This window comes from Callospermophilus lateralis, chromosome 8 (genome assembly GCF_048772815.1).
Source record: "Callospermophilus lateralis isolate mCalLat2 chromosome 8, mCalLat2.hap1, whole genome shotgun sequence".
NCBI classification, from domain to species: Eukaryota; Metazoa; Chordata; class Mammalia; order Rodentia; family Sciuridae; genus Callospermophilus; species Callospermophilus lateralis.
The window spans coordinates 34,684,590-34,702,662 of NC_135312.1; the positions used below are offsets into that span (position 1 = coordinate 34,684,590).

Below are 18,073 nucleotides of genomic sequence, written 5' to 3' on the forward strand. Positions count from 1 at the left end.
TTAGGTCATAGTAAAGGTTAGGTCATTTAGTAAAGGTGAGGTCATAAGTGGAGCACACCTCCACAGGCTGTACAGGTTAAATGAGATAATATATTTTAAATACTCAGAAGAGTGCACAATGTAGTAAAGCATAGTGAATTTTAACTATTATGTTTTCATGCATGTTTTTCTCTCTCACTGCAAGGTCCCATATTTAATATTCCATGTAGTTTAAGTGAAAGAATTTCCAAAATCCACCTTAAGTGTCAAAACGTTAGCTGGATCAGTTTATCTGATATGTATGAATTACTACATATGAACCCTTACTAAACAAAGTAAAGTCAAATAACATAGTGTCTAGGCATCTGCTTTATCTTTTGATGTTCACACAGTTTATGACATGTTGGTTTGTAATGAGATAGTTTATAATGTACATCTAAATTAAAATTAAAGCAGAGGCTGTCTCTTATTTCTGACATTCAGAATTCATTCATGCAGTATGATAAGTGTTTGGTATTAGCAGCTGTTATGAATTACAGCTTAACAATTATTTAATTTTCATACTTGAGATCACAGAGCCAATAAACAGCTATATTAATTCAAAGCTCTTTAGTTCCACATTCATTCATTAATAATCACTGACAGCATGCAGAATGTATCATAGCAAATAAAATGATTTAGCCATTGGTTTTTGTCTTCTACTTGAATGAGGAAAATGTCTTTTCAGAATAAGACTATCAGTGATGAATTTTATATTGTTACATTATGAGGTAATTATAAATTAAGATAGTGGGACTTAAATTAAAATGGCAGTATATATGAAATGAAGAAACAATTAATATGGTTTCAGAACAAAATGTTCTATTCTTTCATTGTTGCAAAGGAGTCACAAGTTGCACCTGGCACATAATATGCACTATGTGTCTACCATTTAATATTTGTGCTTGTTTTATATGGTCAAATTTTATTCTGTAGTCAGTCACTCTTCAGAAATAATTTTGGAAAGTGACCTAACATAAGTAAGATTTCTACAATGAGTATTAAAATGGCACCACTTATTAAGTTTGTTGTGTGTCAGCCACTGAATTGAGTTCTCTTTAATTCAGTCTGTAAAGGAGAGGAAGAAGTTGACACTTATTGCTCACAGTTTTTGACATAGCTGGGATTCAGACAATGGTTTCTTCAAAGACTACTTAACTTTTTCTTGTAAAATGTATTCAAAAAGCTTTAAATTCTTTACTTAAGAGAATCACACCTTCTGAGTTAGGGAATTACTGTGGTCAGAGAGCAATTTGCTGAACAGAGGACACATTCCTAAATTAGCCTCCTAACTGTGGCTGTAATGAAAAAATAATTCTTTTAGACCTTTAAAGCATAGAAATACCTGTGAATGGTACACAAAAACAGACAATGTTGGCCTTTTCATTATGGCATCATATGACCTAAAGTAGTTAGGGTAGTTCAAAGTAAACAATTCTTATTACCAGAACTATTAGTATAAGATACTACTGATTTACTGGATAGTTAAATATTTATAAAGCTATTAAAAACATGATCTATAATTAAAATAAGGCAGCATTATTTTACACTAACAGTTTTATTTTTATTTCATTTTTAGTTTATTTGCTAAATATTTTAAGGTGTGTAACTACATTTCAATCGCAGAGACAAGCAGACATAAATAAGGCTTCTATAACATGGGCTTATAAAATGTGAAACATCAACAGGACAGGGAGCGTTTTGTCTTTAACTTCCAATGGAATACTGAGAAACTACAGGTAAAGGTACTGTCTATCTGTAATTGTATGATGGCAACAAACCAAAAGGAAATGTAGGCTCACAGATACTGTTGTTGCTGGAATCTCCCAAATGCAAGTATTTTTTATTTCACTTCTGGAAATAAAATTTAGATAAATTATTTATTATAAGTTTTATTTGAAGTAAAAATAGAAAATATATTTAATTTGCACTTATGTAAAGTTATGTCACTCTAAAATAGTTTACAGCAATTCCTTTTATATATATTCCACATTATAATTTTAGACATTTTTAATAAGGAATAAAGCTAATCATTTGTGAAGTTTAACAATAATCAGAAAATATTCTTCAAAAGAATTTCCTTAAGTGTGTACCTAGGTATAAAGCTCATAATTTTCAAGATACTATTATTAAGGGAATGAACCCAAGTCATTAAATAAAAATAAGCATATCTGTAAAAAAGTGCTGTATAAGAAGGTAAGCAAAAGCATGCACTTAACCACTTTCCAAAAGGTTGTAAACTAAACATTTAGGCACTGTCATCTCTTCAAGTGTTCTTCGCCAACAATATATAGCAGGACTTTTATTAATGTCCACAGGCGCTACCGCAGGAAAATGACTAAGGCAACCACATGCAGAAAAGCATGTGTGTAATGCACAGAAAAAGAGCATTCCACAAGTAAAGGTTTTCCATGACAGTTGTTGATGAAAGACTTGGAGTGTCTTCTTGTAATTAAATAAAAATCCATTTCACTAATCATGTCCCAAATGGTACATGATGTTCAGAATCTTTTTTTAAAAAACTTAATCATTCTAAAATTAAACAGGCAGATATTTCATTTCTATGCTATTTTATAGGTGGCTATGTAGCTACTGTACTGTATAATAAAATAGCCAACCAATTTTAAAAGACTACATTTCCTAAATCCTAGTGTAAAAGTGGCATTTTAAATATGGAATGTATAACATTAGATTTTAAAAATTACAATCTTCAAAATTTCCAATTTTATCATATTGCATAGCTGATAATTCATCTAATAAAAAAGTTTTCTTTCAAGCAGAATTTTGCTTCAATCTCCTTCAATTTCCTTCTTTCATACTGTGTAGTGGGTCCACAAGTTTATTGTGCACATGCATTAAACCTTAAAGAAAAAAAGCACAATTCTAGTTTTGTTTTAGTTAATTTTGAACTCTCATTTACTTTAGCAAGCATTTTAGTTAATTTTGAACTCTCATTTACTTTAGCAAGCAAAAGATTTATAAGATATAAGTATATTTTCCCATTTGATACAAAAATCAAGTTTATTGAAAAACTAAAAAATGTTTCAAAATGTTAAACTCCCTAGCAAATATCAATTTATAATTATCGATGAAACGATATAGATCTAGAATGTATACAGGTACTTTGGAAGTAGCCAGAAGTAGGAGCAGTTTTTCAGAGCATTTCTATGTCAGGATACCAAATTTGAATACAATTTGTTTATTAATACATTCTAATTACATTTAAAAGTTTTTATTGACTTTGATCTTCTGGTAGTTCTACTAGACTCCAGAGAGGAGCTGAGAACTATTACAGTAGGATAGCTTTAGTCCTTCAACATATTACCATATGCATTCAACTGGCAAATTGTTTTCTACTCCATAAATATATGTGTTTATGAAAAGGGTTGATTACATATTAACCATTACATATTGAGAAAGGTTTCCTGAACCAGTACAGAAGATGCCTATATTAAATGCTAAGTTACTGTAGAAATTTAGATTCTAAATTTAAGCAGAGTTTAAATTTCATTTTGTAATATGCTTGCGAATCGTTCTTACATATTAAAGCTTCTTGAGAAGTAGCATCTTTTAGTTATTAATGTCTAAAGGCATAAGTACTATATTTCTTTGAAAAGAAATAGTTCTAAGATTGTCTTTGACAGAATCAGTTAACTGATTATTTTATATTTTGGAAATCAGAGAAATCATTTAAATTTTCTAGGTCACTGTAAACACAGAGGCTGGGGAAAAGCACTTGGAACTTGGTTTCCAAAGAAAATGGGACTTTTAGTTTGGGGAGATAGGGTAAGTAAGGAAATGTTCTTGTCAGGGAGGCTGAACAAAGCACCCTAAAATACAAATTGTGAGGGAGACCCACTTCTAGGGTATAAGCGAAGAACCCTGCGAGGCGTTCCTGTAGGGGAAAAAAAAAAACCTAGGAGAAGTCTTCAAAGGAGATTCTGAAAGGAGGAAATATCCCATTTTCTACTGCTACTGAAAGTAAAAGAAAGTTAACTTCTCAACAGCCTACTTAAAGGCTTAATCAGCACTTCAAAGGTCCAATTTCAGTAAGACAGGGAAGAATAATTTCAGTTATGTAATTTAGAAGATGAATCATTTTGTACAGGATAATCCTGTACAGTATAATTTTCTATATTTGCTAACAACTTTGATGATGGGTAGAATATGTTGTGGCTTTAAAACACAACTTAAAACATCAAGATAAACATTAAAAACCCAACTACTTTATAAAGTTTTTTTTAACTACACACTGAAAATAGCTTCTATACATAAGGCTGTTTTCAAACTAGAAATTAATTTGAAAATTCTATTTATTGCTTTCTAGCTAATCTTTAATAATTTACTATGAAATAAGGTAAAAACTGCCAAATTTCTACATTAAGAAATTCCATAAAAAGAAATAATAACTGGCACTTAAGTCGTAAACAGAAATAAGTAAATTCTTGATACAAAATTATTAATAATTTGTATTTAAATGACATTTTGTATGTCATAATGTTATATGTCATAGTATCTAAATATTGATTTATTTACAAAGTAACTTTTACCTCTGTCAGGCTATAGGGGTGGCCCCTAAAAGGGACACAACAGAAAGAAAAAGTCATCACCATGAATAATGTTATAAAATACACCAACTCAAAGATAAATAAGTTCTAATTAAAAAGCAATACCAAAAAGCTTTATATGAATAAAATGCCCAAGTATTAGGCTTTTCTTGTGATTAACCTGTATCTTTCAAAAGATATGAAATAAACTTCCATTTAGTAATAATTGTTACTGTTTGGAATTTAATTAACTTAGATCTTTTTCAGGAACTAAATAATTAGAACCTTTACTAAATAATTAGAACTCTGTTAACATTTTTTAGTGAAGACAGAAGAAAAGGTAGTGTTGTAAATGGAATTTGAAGAACTATAGGTAACAACACCCAGAATAGTATCCTCCAGTTTTTTGATGGGATATAATAGTAACTCAGTGAGAATATGCCAAATACATAAAACTACATTTGAAATATGTGCACACTCTTGAGTATTTAATTAACTCTACTCTAAATCAAAATACTTAACTGCAAAGTAAGGCTTATATATGGCCCAGAATAAGATCTAAATTCTACTTTTTTGACACACACTGATATTCTGAAACCTCTTTAGAAATATATACAGCTCCAAAGTAGAAAGTACAAGGTACTCTTCAGTTAATGCAAATATCCTCTCATGAACAGTTTACACTTTAACATGTTTCAGAAGAACTTGGAATTTATATAACACTAAAAGAACTAAACATACATAAATACCTCCTTCTCCTCTAGTTTAAATTATCTAACTTATGCTTATATTTTTCCTGGAAGCAATGATAATAGTGTGGGGAAAAGCACACAAATATATATTTATTTAGATGATACTATATTCACAGTTTATTCCTCTTCTGGGAGGTAGTATAACAGAGTGGACAAAAGCCCAATTCTAGGTATCTGATTTCAGTTACCCAGCTCTGCCCACTATAAGCTATATGACTTCAGGTAAGTAACTTAACATCTCTATCTGTTAAGCCTACTAAATCCTTTGAAAATGGCAGTATATGAAAGTTCACTTTATAGCACTGCCATCAGAATTAAGTAAATCAATGAATATGATACATTTAGAATAATGCCTGGTCATACAAGTACTGGCTATTATTAAATTAAATATTCACTAAAATGTAAAAATAGTCTGATAAATATCAAGTTGTGATAAAATCAGACAGACTGGTACCAACAGGGTCTATTTGGGGATTACTGGTACTAGAAAATGGACACTGAAACTGGCATATGTGGAAATGTGGATTGCTTGTATTAACTTCAAGAAATCTAATATGTGCGATGAAATCTGGAGGACGATTTGGAGATATATGGATAAAATTCCATTCAAGAACTCTGTCTACTCACAGTTTATCACTGAGATGCTCTCTGCTTCTATCTGCCAAATTACAAAGAAGCCAACATTTTTGTTGTTGTTGTTGTTTAATTGGATATATTTGTGGCTTGGTAAAAACAAGTAATTTAAATGACAAGAGATAGAAAAGATGAAGTATTAAATAAAAAGGAAATATTTAAGTAAATCATGATTTATCCACTTAACTATCCATTAAAAAAATGTTTTTAAAGAGTTATTTTGTAAAATAGGAAAATGCTCACAAAACATAACTGCAAATACAAAACTATACATACAGCATTTTCTAAATTTGTTTTAAACATGAGATTTTCAGTGTTTTGTAAACTTCAATCATTTGTATCCAACCTCAATATTTTTGCCATATTCAAACATTTTATATGAATTGCAAGTTACTGATCTCCTTTAAATCAATTATAATTTTAAAGATTATTAATACTATATTTCTGAATATGAGATTCTGTATACTATAAGACATAATTATTTTATATACCACTAAAACAAAATGCTATCAGGTATACTATGATAAGACACCAATTTTAAGAAACATTCTAATTTCAGAAAGATAAATGTGTCTTAGAAGCAATAAAATATGATAACTTTCTTACACCTGTCTTAAACAATGATATTCATGAAATATAGCTGTGATGTGTTCTATACATTTTTTAATACCTGTTGAACACAGTAACTACAGTAAAAGATTAAAAATATATATTTATTGATGTAACAGAAGTAGCATATGTACTATACACTCTGTGCTAACATTTAAAACCAATTAATTTTCAATATTGGCTACATAAATATAGATACTTTATAAAGAAATACTATTTATATAGCTTGTTTATGTTTCGGTTTATATGTGGAATTCACTCTTAGTCAGGGAATGGAGTCTTCATTTAACATAGGCATATTGTCACTTGAAAAATCTCCTAAACCATTCATTAGGTCAAGTATATGCAGGTTTTTTTTATACACAGTAAGACTTACTGAACTAGACTACAGAAAAAAGAAAAAGGAAAATCATCACACAGGATTGTGGGAAATCAAACCCTATCTGCAGAGTTTATTCCATACTCTTTCAAATTTAGTGCCATTATAACTTTATAACAGGAATATATTGGTTTGAAATTATTAAGATTAAATGAGATAGTGGGAGACCCATCTTAACCATGAATTAGGTTCTAGGTAGAGGGTTAAGATGGAACTTGTAAATATAAAAACAAACCCAGAAAAGACAAAGATAGACTTCCTGTAGGGTTACTTAATATGGTAAATTCAGTATAAAAGTAAAATAATTTCCGAAATTTGGCATTTCAAGAGTTGGGTTTACTGAAAATACAAGTAAAGACATTTTCTTCTCTCTCTGTCTCTCTCTCTCTCTCTCTCTCTCTCTCTCTCTCTCTCTCTCTCACACACACACACACACACACACACACACACACACACACGGAACCTACTCTGAAAGCCACTATTATCTGAGGTGAGAATTTTTATCCATTGAAAAAACTGGCCATTGTATCAGCACAATTCCAGTTTTCAACAGGCCACAGTGTAGAATTAAACCCAGTCACATTAAATTCTGTCATCTATAACAGAACATCTCAAACATTGCTTTTTATATTCAATGCTCACCTTTAAAGTATTTCACAGTTTTAACTCTTAATTCTAAAGTAGCATCTTCATCACATACAAAAATAGTTCGGGGATGCTGCTGGAAAGCTGAAACAGTCCACATGTGATTGACTCCTTCTTCTATTGCTTTGTACAGGGCAAATGCCTTGTGTGCACCTGTTATGAGGATCATCACCTAAAAAGTGATGAACATAACTTGTTAATTAATAGTTTAATTTTGTTCCTGATGAGTAGGCAACTCTGACATGTAAGTGCATATTATTATCATGGTGGATACTGATGTGTAAAAGATACCTGGAAGGATCAAGAAGAAGGGTATGTCTTGCAAAAGAAGAATTATGGGTCTTCAAAAAATTTACATAATTTGGAATGATACACCAAATTGTTCTACTCCAGACACTATTACAGAAAAGCCGAAAGACTCTAAAACAACAGATATTTAAAGTGTTTAAGATCATTTCATTGACCATGTATGATTATCCAAAGTTGTTTCAAACAAAAATTGAACTTAAAGAGAATTAGGTATCCACTTAAACACAGGAGTTGCCTTTTAGGCACATATGTCTGAAACTTAAAATTTAGAAAAAAAACAGGTTCATGCTCCTAAATTCCTAACTGCCTATGAAATAATTCAAAGAACATATGTAACTGTAAGTGTATATGTATGTCAAAATGAGTCTTCCCTTTATCATTTTTTAGGAGCAAGTCAATCTGATTTTACTTAGAATATACACATGAATATATTAATGTTATGAATCCTTACATAATTTGCCTTATAATTAAAAACATTAGATATCTGCAGTTCTAAAATATGTATAACATCATAGACATTTTATACACGTATATGTGCATATTTTATAACTAGGAGGAAATGAAACATTAATAGATCAGGATATTACAACATTTCTTTTTTATCACAATTTACTATTCAGTTTTCACTGTGAAGATATATCTTGATTAAACCCAAGTCCATAAATATATTAAGATATGTATGAATTTCCACTAATTTTTTTAATTGATAAATCTTGTTCTTATGTATAGGTATACAAGCTCAACAAAGAATTTAATGTAGCTATAAAGCATTCATCTCTTAAAACATTCATCTTTTGAAACAGTAATTAACTATGTTTGATATAATAAGATAAATAAAACATTAACTAATGAATCTGTAAATTAGTTTTTCTTGCTGGGCATTAATAGCCAACGTGTTCTTTAAAGACTGATGCATGTATCAAGGAAGGAACTCTATAATAATACAGGTTACTGAGAAAAAACACTGGTGATTCTTATGTAAGAAGTGATGTTGAGAATCAATGATCAGGCAGATATTGTAATGATATAGCCTTAGGCTACTTAAATAATAAATGTATTGCAATAACACTATTTTAAAAGGTTATGAGATGAGCAGATTTGGGTGATAGTTCACATTTAAGCAATCATTCCATCAACAAGTAGATATTTATAGGTTACAAAAACTGAATTTTTAACCCACTGTATCCATTCCTAGTAGATATTTAAATCAAAAATGCAATTTTTAATATGTAAGTAAATTAAGGATTAAAGATTTACCTAGGAAGAAACAGGAAGCAGAAAATACATGATTTTCAGATTTTCATTTCTAAATTCTTACCCACCATACAGTCTGAAGATGGCAAGGATGCCAGAAGATGAGATACAGAAAGAAACTACTGTACTCAATGTATAAAATATATACAATATGTACAATACATAAAATGTAATAAAGCATAATGGTGACATGAAGTAACACTCTCTGGGGGAGTTGAGGAAAGTTTTAGAGTAGCTCCTCTAGAAAACCAAGTTTAAGAATAAATAGAAAATCTCTATATACAGGATCCTTTCAGACAGTTAAGGAGTAGTCAATAAAAAGCTAAAAGTTTGGTAAGGATGGAGCACAGGAAATGAAAGGAAATAGCTGGACACTGGACACTGAAGTCAAAGACTTTTACACTAAATAAAGAGACTAGATTTGATCCTGTGATGGAATAATAGAGATTCACAATTACACAGATAAATAATAAAATGAACAATGTTTTTGAAAAATTTGTCCAGGAAGTAATATAGTGAATAGGATAGGTGAAGACTGGACACAAGCATGATTTAGGATGGGACTTGCAGAGAAGATGGTAGTTTCAGCAATTAAGAAGTCATTGATAATCTGTGTGACTTTCGGTAAGAAAGTGAACAGCTGATTTTAAGTTTTATTGGTTTTGCTTTAATTCGTAAGAATAACTATGCAAATAATTACAATTAATAAAATAATTCTAAAGACGCTACAATAGCTAAAAGTACTTGTGTCTTTTGGGGGTATTATCTTCATAATATATGGCATTAATTTTTAAATATAATTTAGTAAAAACAAATTTTAATCATTTTTTAAAATTTTTTGGTACTTGTAATTGAATCCAGGGGCTCTTAACCACTGAGCTATATCCCCAACCCCCTTTTTGTATTTTATCAGAGACAGGATCTCACTGAGTTGCTTAGGGTCTCCTTAAGTTGCTGAGATGGACTTTGAACTCGAGATTCCCCTGCCTCAGTCTCTCAAGCTGCTGAGATTACAAACTTGAGTCACCGCACCTGACCCAAATTTCCTTTCCAGGTAAATTGGCTTTGAAAAATAGCCAAAAGTCAACAAAAATCATTTCTAGTGGTTCAGGTAGATAAACAAGCTGTAGTGAATAGGACCAATTTTGTCCAAAATGGATTGTGAACCTAAGGATTTCATTCAAACTATTCCCAGCAGTTGCTTAATACCTATTATGTGACAGGCAGTATGAGGGAATACATATACATGCTTCATAAATTCATGCAGAATATAAATTAGTGAAAAAACAGATATTAAATCAGTAAATATACTAAAATAATTACAAATTATGACAAGTGCTACCTAAAGGAAAATACCAGAGTGGTATGACAGAATAAAAGAAAATAATTTTGCCTGTGAGTATGATGATAAAGAGAAAAACATGAAAATTAAATGGTGCAGTGTTGGCCATGCCAGGAATGGAAAAGAGCATTCTAGACATAGTGTCATTGTGAAGACCCCAAAGCAAGGAAAGAGTTTGATAATTGAGGCTATTAGCCTATGAGGTTCCTAATCTAGTTGAAATTTCCAAAATCTTGATAAAATATGAAAAAACTTCCAAGGTGTGTTCAGAAGATCCTCATTATCTGAGCTGCCATGATGTGAATATATATATATATATCAATGAATTCACTACTTGAATTTAGTTCTATATTTAAATCTTTCCACTTAACAGTAGCTAAGTGTATGTGCTATTAAAGAAAATGACACGAAAGAACAGTTCGTTTTGTTAGGAAAAGAGAATATGAATAAATTAAACCATTATAATTAAAGATAGAAAAAATCAATAAATAAAAAAACTTGCTTCAAAAGAATGCTATGAAAAAAATCAAAGAACTAAGATAGGTCCTAAGCAAAATGACATAGCCCTGGAATAGTTTTATAATGATAATTTCCAGTAATACTTAGAAAAAAAAGGAGTTAGGTGAATGATATCATAATTTTGTTGGAAAATTTGATTCAAAGTAGGGGGAAAGATCATATTTGAATATTCTGTTCATTCTAAAAATTAACATAAGAATTGGGTTAAAACTTACATCTTGTTAAATGTTAGGAAACTTTGTTTCATTTTTCAGAAATAAAATTGTTCTAAAATGTTTTTTTCTAACTTATTTACTATAAATTTTCATTCATTAAAAGACATTTTTCAAATACTTATGATATTTAGATGAGAAATACCCATATTTCAATGATAATTCTATTTATATGTTCAAGTCTAAATATAATTAAAATAGACTTTTTAATAATACTCTGTCCACTTTGAGCTATCCAATCTGGCTACCAGAAAATAACTGATTTCTAGGCTTCCACATAATTTAACCACTAATAATCATAAACTGACTATAATTTTTCCTGTTATTCTCAAGGAAGGCAATGACAAATGAATTTTAAAAACTTAAAAATTTGACAGGGTCTACTTTTCAGAGCATGTACATTAAATTTAGAATAGACGTAGGATTCGATGGGTTCCTTTTCAGCTAAAAACTAACTGGTCTATCCTCTATGTATACTAAATCATCCTGAGAGCTCCACATTATATAGTGGGCTACCACTGCATCTGTCCCAGAAGTCCTTTCACAATACTGTTTATTTCAATTAAAAACAAACCATGTGATTGCTTAAGATTTTAGGACCTCCAACTATGAAGCAGGAATAATCAAGTGAAGCAGTACCTCAAAAAAAGGTGCTGCTAATTCTTTATAGCTCCAAAAGATAAAGTTAGTTGATTTCTAAATCTAACTATGAGACTGACAAAAAAGCTGAACACTAAAAAAAAAAAACACTAAAAAGAGAATGTGACCAAATATCAATCATTCTGCATGATAATTACTCCAAAATATATAAACATCAACATAATATATAAAGAACATAGAATTCTTACTTCTCTAGCGTCCATCACTGTCCCCACACCAACAGTGAGGGCCATAGTTGGCACTTTTGACAAATCTCCATCAAAATATTTAGCATTTGCCAAAATGGTATCCATTGCTAGAGTCTTTAATCTTGTCCTTGACACTAAACTGGATCCTGGCTCATTGAAAGCGATATGACCATCTGGACCAATTCCTTTAAAAAGAAATAAACACATACCAAAATAATAATAATAATTTTTCTCTCATTTAAATTGTCTCAAGGTTTAACATGGTTTTATGAGCAAAAATTCATAACACACTTACCTTGTCATAATTTATAGCTGAATTTCTAATACTGCATTAAAATGTGTTTCTGCATTTCATTCAACAAAATATTTCTATTTTTTTCTATAAGCATAACATTGATCTGGTATGATTCTAATAACAGCAGTAAAATTAAGTACTACACCTTAATATAGCAATTCATAACAGTATTTTCACATACATCATCACAACATATGTGTAACAATCTTATGAGATGGCAAGATTAGGCATAACTATTTCCTTCAAGTCCTTCACTTTTTATTAAGACAGACAGAAATCTTTGATACTTAAGGTAAATAAGAGACTCATTTTAAGATCACAATTTGGTAAATACAAACTCAAATTCAAGTCTTCTGATTCCTAACACAGTGGTCTTTTTTTTAAACTGGGGATTGAACCCAGGGTGCTTAATTACTGAACCATGTCCCCAGCCCTTTTTATATTTTATTTAGAAACAGGACCTCACTGAGCTGCTTAGGGTCTAAGTTGCTGAGGCTGGCTTTGAACTTGTAATCCTCCTGCTTCAGCCTCCCAAGCCACTGGGATAACAGGTGTGCACCACCACGCCTGGCTAACCAAGTGGTCTTTATACTCAAACTTTAATTTGTTGGTTTTAGTCCAGAAGGGGCAATAAACTAGTAGACTCTGTGTAGTATAGTTTCCTCAATTAAAACAATGTATACATTGGACAAAATAATATTTTATTGCAAATATAATGCAACCAAAATATCACTAATTCTGCACTGTAATCACACCAAAATATATAAGCATCAAAAAAAAAAAAAAAAGAAAAAGAAAAGAAAAGAAAAGAAACTATTAGGAGAGTATTTTTTTTTTCAAACATTTTTCACTATAATCTATGTCAATAACATTTGATACTATAATGTACACATACACACATATCACACACACACACACATCTATCTAAAATATAATTAAAACAACAACAAAAAAATCACACAAAACTATTCTCAGTCTTAGTCGGAGAATTTCCCAGCCCAAATCAAGGTAAAATATGACAAAGAATAACCTAGTTTTAAAGAATGATGAAGAAATAAATAAGCTGTTAAGCAAATATAGACCACCAAAGCACAAAAAATCCAGGAAATTTTAATGTGGGGACATACCTTTTTAATGTGAGGACACACATGTGATAAATATGCATATTTTTCAACTATTAAGTAAATATTCGCATGTAAATATGTTTTAATTATAATTGTAAATTTCTAGGTTTCTAATAAAATTATTTCTTAGATATACATATAAACAAATATTTATATTTACATCTATATATACATGTTATTTCTTACATATACATATACACAAATATTTATATTTATATCTATATATACATGTGTAAAGAGGAAAGGATGGAACCAGGAGAATAAAAGCTTCAAAAGAAAAAAAAAAAAAACGGTTAAGTGTACTAAGATCAACAACGCTGGAGCTCTCACTGGTGATTTGGGCCATACAAAAGTGTGCAGCTAAGCTGAAGCTATGAGCATAGTTAACAGGAAAGCCTTGACACATTTGTTTACTGGACATGGGTAACTCAAAAACTGAGGTCTCTGATTACATATATTATATATGTACATATAAAATATACATATACACACGTATATAATTCGGCTAATTACTCTTTGGTCTTTAGCTCTAAAGTGAGATATCAGCATCTATATAAAACATCTCAAAAACTCACTGTGTGGATTATATGTCTTTCCTATGTTATTATAGTTTTGTGGGTAGTATGTAAAGTTCAGGAGAACAATATATTACACATAGGAGGTACTATATAGATAATGGCTAAATAAATGAATGGATGATTTTTATTTTTTGGCAGACTCAGTAGTTTCTCCCACTTATTGCTCTACTTCCCTCACCACAAGGGCGTAAACAATTATCATTTCCTATGTCCCTTTTAGATAGAGATTATTGTCTAGATATAAGCACTTGCCCCAAGATAAACAAATCTATAACTGCTCTCCATATTAGAATCTTGACCTGGAATACAAAAAAAAAAAAAAAAAAAAAAATCAGAAGACATCTAGAATTGAGGCACAGGATGAGAGCACTACAGAGAAAAGATTGATGAGTTCTTACTTTTGAGATCTTAGGTTCTCTGATTCTTATTTTTCCAAAGACTTATTTTTTCCAAAAACTTATTGTTTCAACTCTTCCTTCGGTTTTGAGTTGCCTCAGAATCATTCCAACTAATTCACTTCTGGTCCCATTAGTCTGTCCATATCACTGGCAACCAAAGAATTCACTCATGTAACCAAAAAAACAAAAGGTTGGAAGTTTTTCCTACTGTTTTCATTTAAAAAAATACTTTGAGATATTTCTTATGTTCATATATTTTATTTAGAAAATGCCACATTTGTGTATCTTATTACTTGGGTACGTTAAGAAATCATGTTATACTTTACCCTCTCTTTGAACACTTTTGCCATTAGAGGAAGAATGAGAACTTTTAAGAAGATATACTTCCTCGTTTCTCTTTTTTACCAACAGAAGAAAACTCCTGCTCTAATTCCCTGGAGTAAGTAATAGTAGATTAACATTCTTCAGCTCTTCTAAGTTCTGTTTCCAATTCAGAGGGGAGGAGGAGAAAACCCCATTCTGGCTTCAAGCCAACCTGCAATCTCTAGTCCAACTTTACCTTTAATAAAGCTGATATTTTGATCCCATTTGGCACAGTTCTTAGTGTTTTTATTAACCAAACCCTGGAACAAAAGAAGGGTAAGTGGTAAGACCCTGATTTCAAGCCTCATCTTGAAAAGTCCAATGATAACAAACCTAGATCAACAAAGGAAAAGAATCAAATGAGATTCTTTCATGAACACATATCTAATAAATAGGTTATCCCAAGTAGAAGAAGAAAATTTAGTAAGCTAACCTTTCTCTTTTCACACAGAGTCATTATAGACTTTAGATGGTATATGGACAATGTCAGACCTGGGCTTATCAGACTATAGTGAGGATATTAATGGAGGAGACAAGGGAACTCTCTGAAAAAGTTTTTTTTTTTTTTTTCCTCTTTCTCTTTTTTCTTCTTTTTTGGTGTGGGGGAGATGACTATAGAAAGCTTAAGACAAACTGGCTTTAAAAAATCTATTTTTTTTTAAGTAGCAAGAGTCAGTGTTAACTATAAAAAATTATAATTCATGCTCAATCTACTTTGAAAGGAAAACTGAGGTGCTGTAGTGAGGAAACCTTCCCAAAACATTTATCTAAAAAGACATGAGAAATGACTTATAACTATAGGGAATGAAAAGTGTTCTAGCAAAATCTGGGATAAGTGAGCTACGGTTTTTAAAATTACACTAAGCTACAAATGCTTTCTGGAAAGCAGGCAAAGAACAAAGTAGGGAGATCTTATCACATTTTTAAACTCTACTTCCTGGCACTAGATTCTTATATAAGGTCAATAAATTAACAGGGAAAATAAAATTCCACAATGAAGACATTTTTTTCCACAAGCAACCTCTAACAACTAACAACCTCTAACAACTGCTTTCTTTGGACCAAAGAAATAAGTGAAAACAATTCTCAATAAAAGTAAGATAAATAGGTTAGGTCAGTGATTCTACTTCAGTTTGGTATGGAGTTTTGATAATCTAAAGAGTGGATGGTTAGTATTCTCCCTCAACATTCTCAAACATTTATTGTCTCTGGTGCAAATGGTAATTATGTCAAAATGATCCATATGTACAAAACTGGAACATGTAAGCACTCCTTTAAGGTTTGCTTAAGTAATATTAGCAAATTTTATTTAAAACATATATAACTTTCTATTTTGAAAAACAAAATAGTTTAACTTGGATTCTTGCTCATATAAATAAACATTCTATCTACACAAGAAAATAAATGATATATTTCCTCAAAGATTTTTTGATCTTACTGAGTAACCTGTCACTAATTTAATAAAAACCTCCTCAGGAGAGAGAACTATGTCAGCAGCTGTAGTTTGGAAAAAAGAACAAGACTGAAGAAATAACTACAGAGTATCAATATATATTAAGCACTATTTCAAACATGTTATGGTGTGATTAATTTTCACAGATTTTGGAACAGTTAATACTAATCTTATTTATAAACACAGTGAACTTCAATAAACTTACCATGGACATGCAGAAAGCAAGTGGCCAAAATAGGATGTAAATTTATATCTCACAGCAAAACCCAATTTTGCAACCAACTACATCAAACATACTCAATTATTCTAATCATAAACTAACATATTTCTAATTCATGTAATTATGAGTGATTTTCTAATAAGTAAATTATAAAATATACATATACAGATAGGTAATATATGTTAATTTAAGGCATTAGTATTTTAGTTGAATACTAAAAACTCTAGTGAAAATAATTTTGGCTTTAGCTTAGTTGATACACTATTCAGATGGCAACTGGCTAGATGTCTCAGATGCTTTGTACTGATAACAGAAAATCATGTTATTACAAAGGAAGACATTCCTATTTTTAGTACATTATGCATACACACATACACACACACATATAAATATATACATTTATATACACACATAAATTATAAGTGAAATTTGGTCAGTTTAATATTCATACACTGGAATTTATTAAAATAATTACATAGTTTAACTCATACTATCTAAAGGTTGATGGTAAATAAAAAGACTTAGATCATTGTAATCTGATTTTTCTTAGTGAGATGAAGCAATTTAAGTGACCTGCTACAATCTACCCATTTCTTATGTAAACTTTTAGATTCAACTCTAATTTGATAAATAGGCTGCACTGGAGTATTAAATATTAAAGATAAAGCTATCATTTAGGAAGTAAACAGGTCATTCATTTTTTATGATGTGGTAAACTATCAAACTTAAAGAGATAATTAGAAGACTATAATAGGGATTGGGACCTACCTCTCAAAATATAATTTAAGCAATTCTGAGCATTAACTATTAGAATTTTAAGATTATGTTTGATGAAAATTAAAAAATGGAAGTCAGGCTATTTCTGAATATTATACAAAGTTAAGATTTTTTTTAAATTTTAAAATACTTAATTCAAGAATTAAAAAACAAATAACTAGTGGCAAAATTGTTTACATACCTCCAACAAAGAGATCAATTCCTCCAGCTTCTTTTATTTTCTTTTCAAATGCATCACATTCTGCTTGTAAATCTGCAGCGTTTCCATCAAGGATATGAACATTGTTAGGATCTATATCAATATGCTTAAAAAAGTTATTCCACATATAAGAATGGTAGCTTTCAGGATGATTTCTTGGAAGTCCTAAATGAATTTAATAAACAAAAGTAACTATTTCCAGAAGTAAAGCTTTTTCACACTGTATTTAATTTAAAAATATTTTTAATGTGGAATGCCTGCTTGTTATATGCCCAGTATTATAACATACCACAGGTATGTAGTAACACAATAAATTTATAATACACCCATGGAAATATTATTATCCTCATTTTATAGATGAGCAAGTAAAATAGAGGGGTTGTAGCTCAGAGGGGTTGGAATACAAACACAGGCAGTCTAGGCCATGTGCATTTAATCACTATACATTTCTTGAACACATGAAGTTTTCAGCAGTGAAGCTAATTTACTAAATTAAATTTATTAAATTAATGTTTATTAAATTAACTAAATTTGTTAAATTAACTGTTCAACTGAAATGTTGGCCATGTTACTACTCTATTCCTCCCGTATCTATGCAA

General features: G+C 30.4%; 1 protein-coding gene across 5 annotated transcripts in view; it reads right to left on the reverse strand.

The window, feature by feature from the left end:
- The window catches only part of Gnpda2 (glucosamine-6-phosphate deaminase 2), a 41,713-nt gene that overhangs the window by 15,964 nt on the left and 7,676 nt on the right, over positions 1 to 18,073 (reverse strand). The window contains exons 4-7 of one of the 5 annotated variants that reach the window (XM_076865236.2): positions 17,457 to 17,639; positions 12,068 to 12,252; positions 7,581 to 7,755; positions 1,608 to 1,872 (exon numbers count right to left, since the gene is read on the reverse strand). In XM_076865236.2, coding sequence (XP_076721351.2) covers positions 1,862 to 1,872; positions 7,581 to 7,755; positions 12,068 to 12,252; positions 17,457 to 17,639 — 554 coding nt within the window. In that variant the 3' untranslated portion in view covers positions 1,608 to 1,861. Of the gene's footprint in view, positions 1 to 1,607; positions 2,902 to 2,924; positions 3,914 to 7,580; positions 7,756 to 12,067; positions 12,253 to 17,456; positions 17,640 to 18,073 lie in introns of those variants that run through there. The other 4 variants (XM_076865233.2, XM_076865235.2, XM_076865237.2 and 1 more) reach the window with 4 other exon arrangements.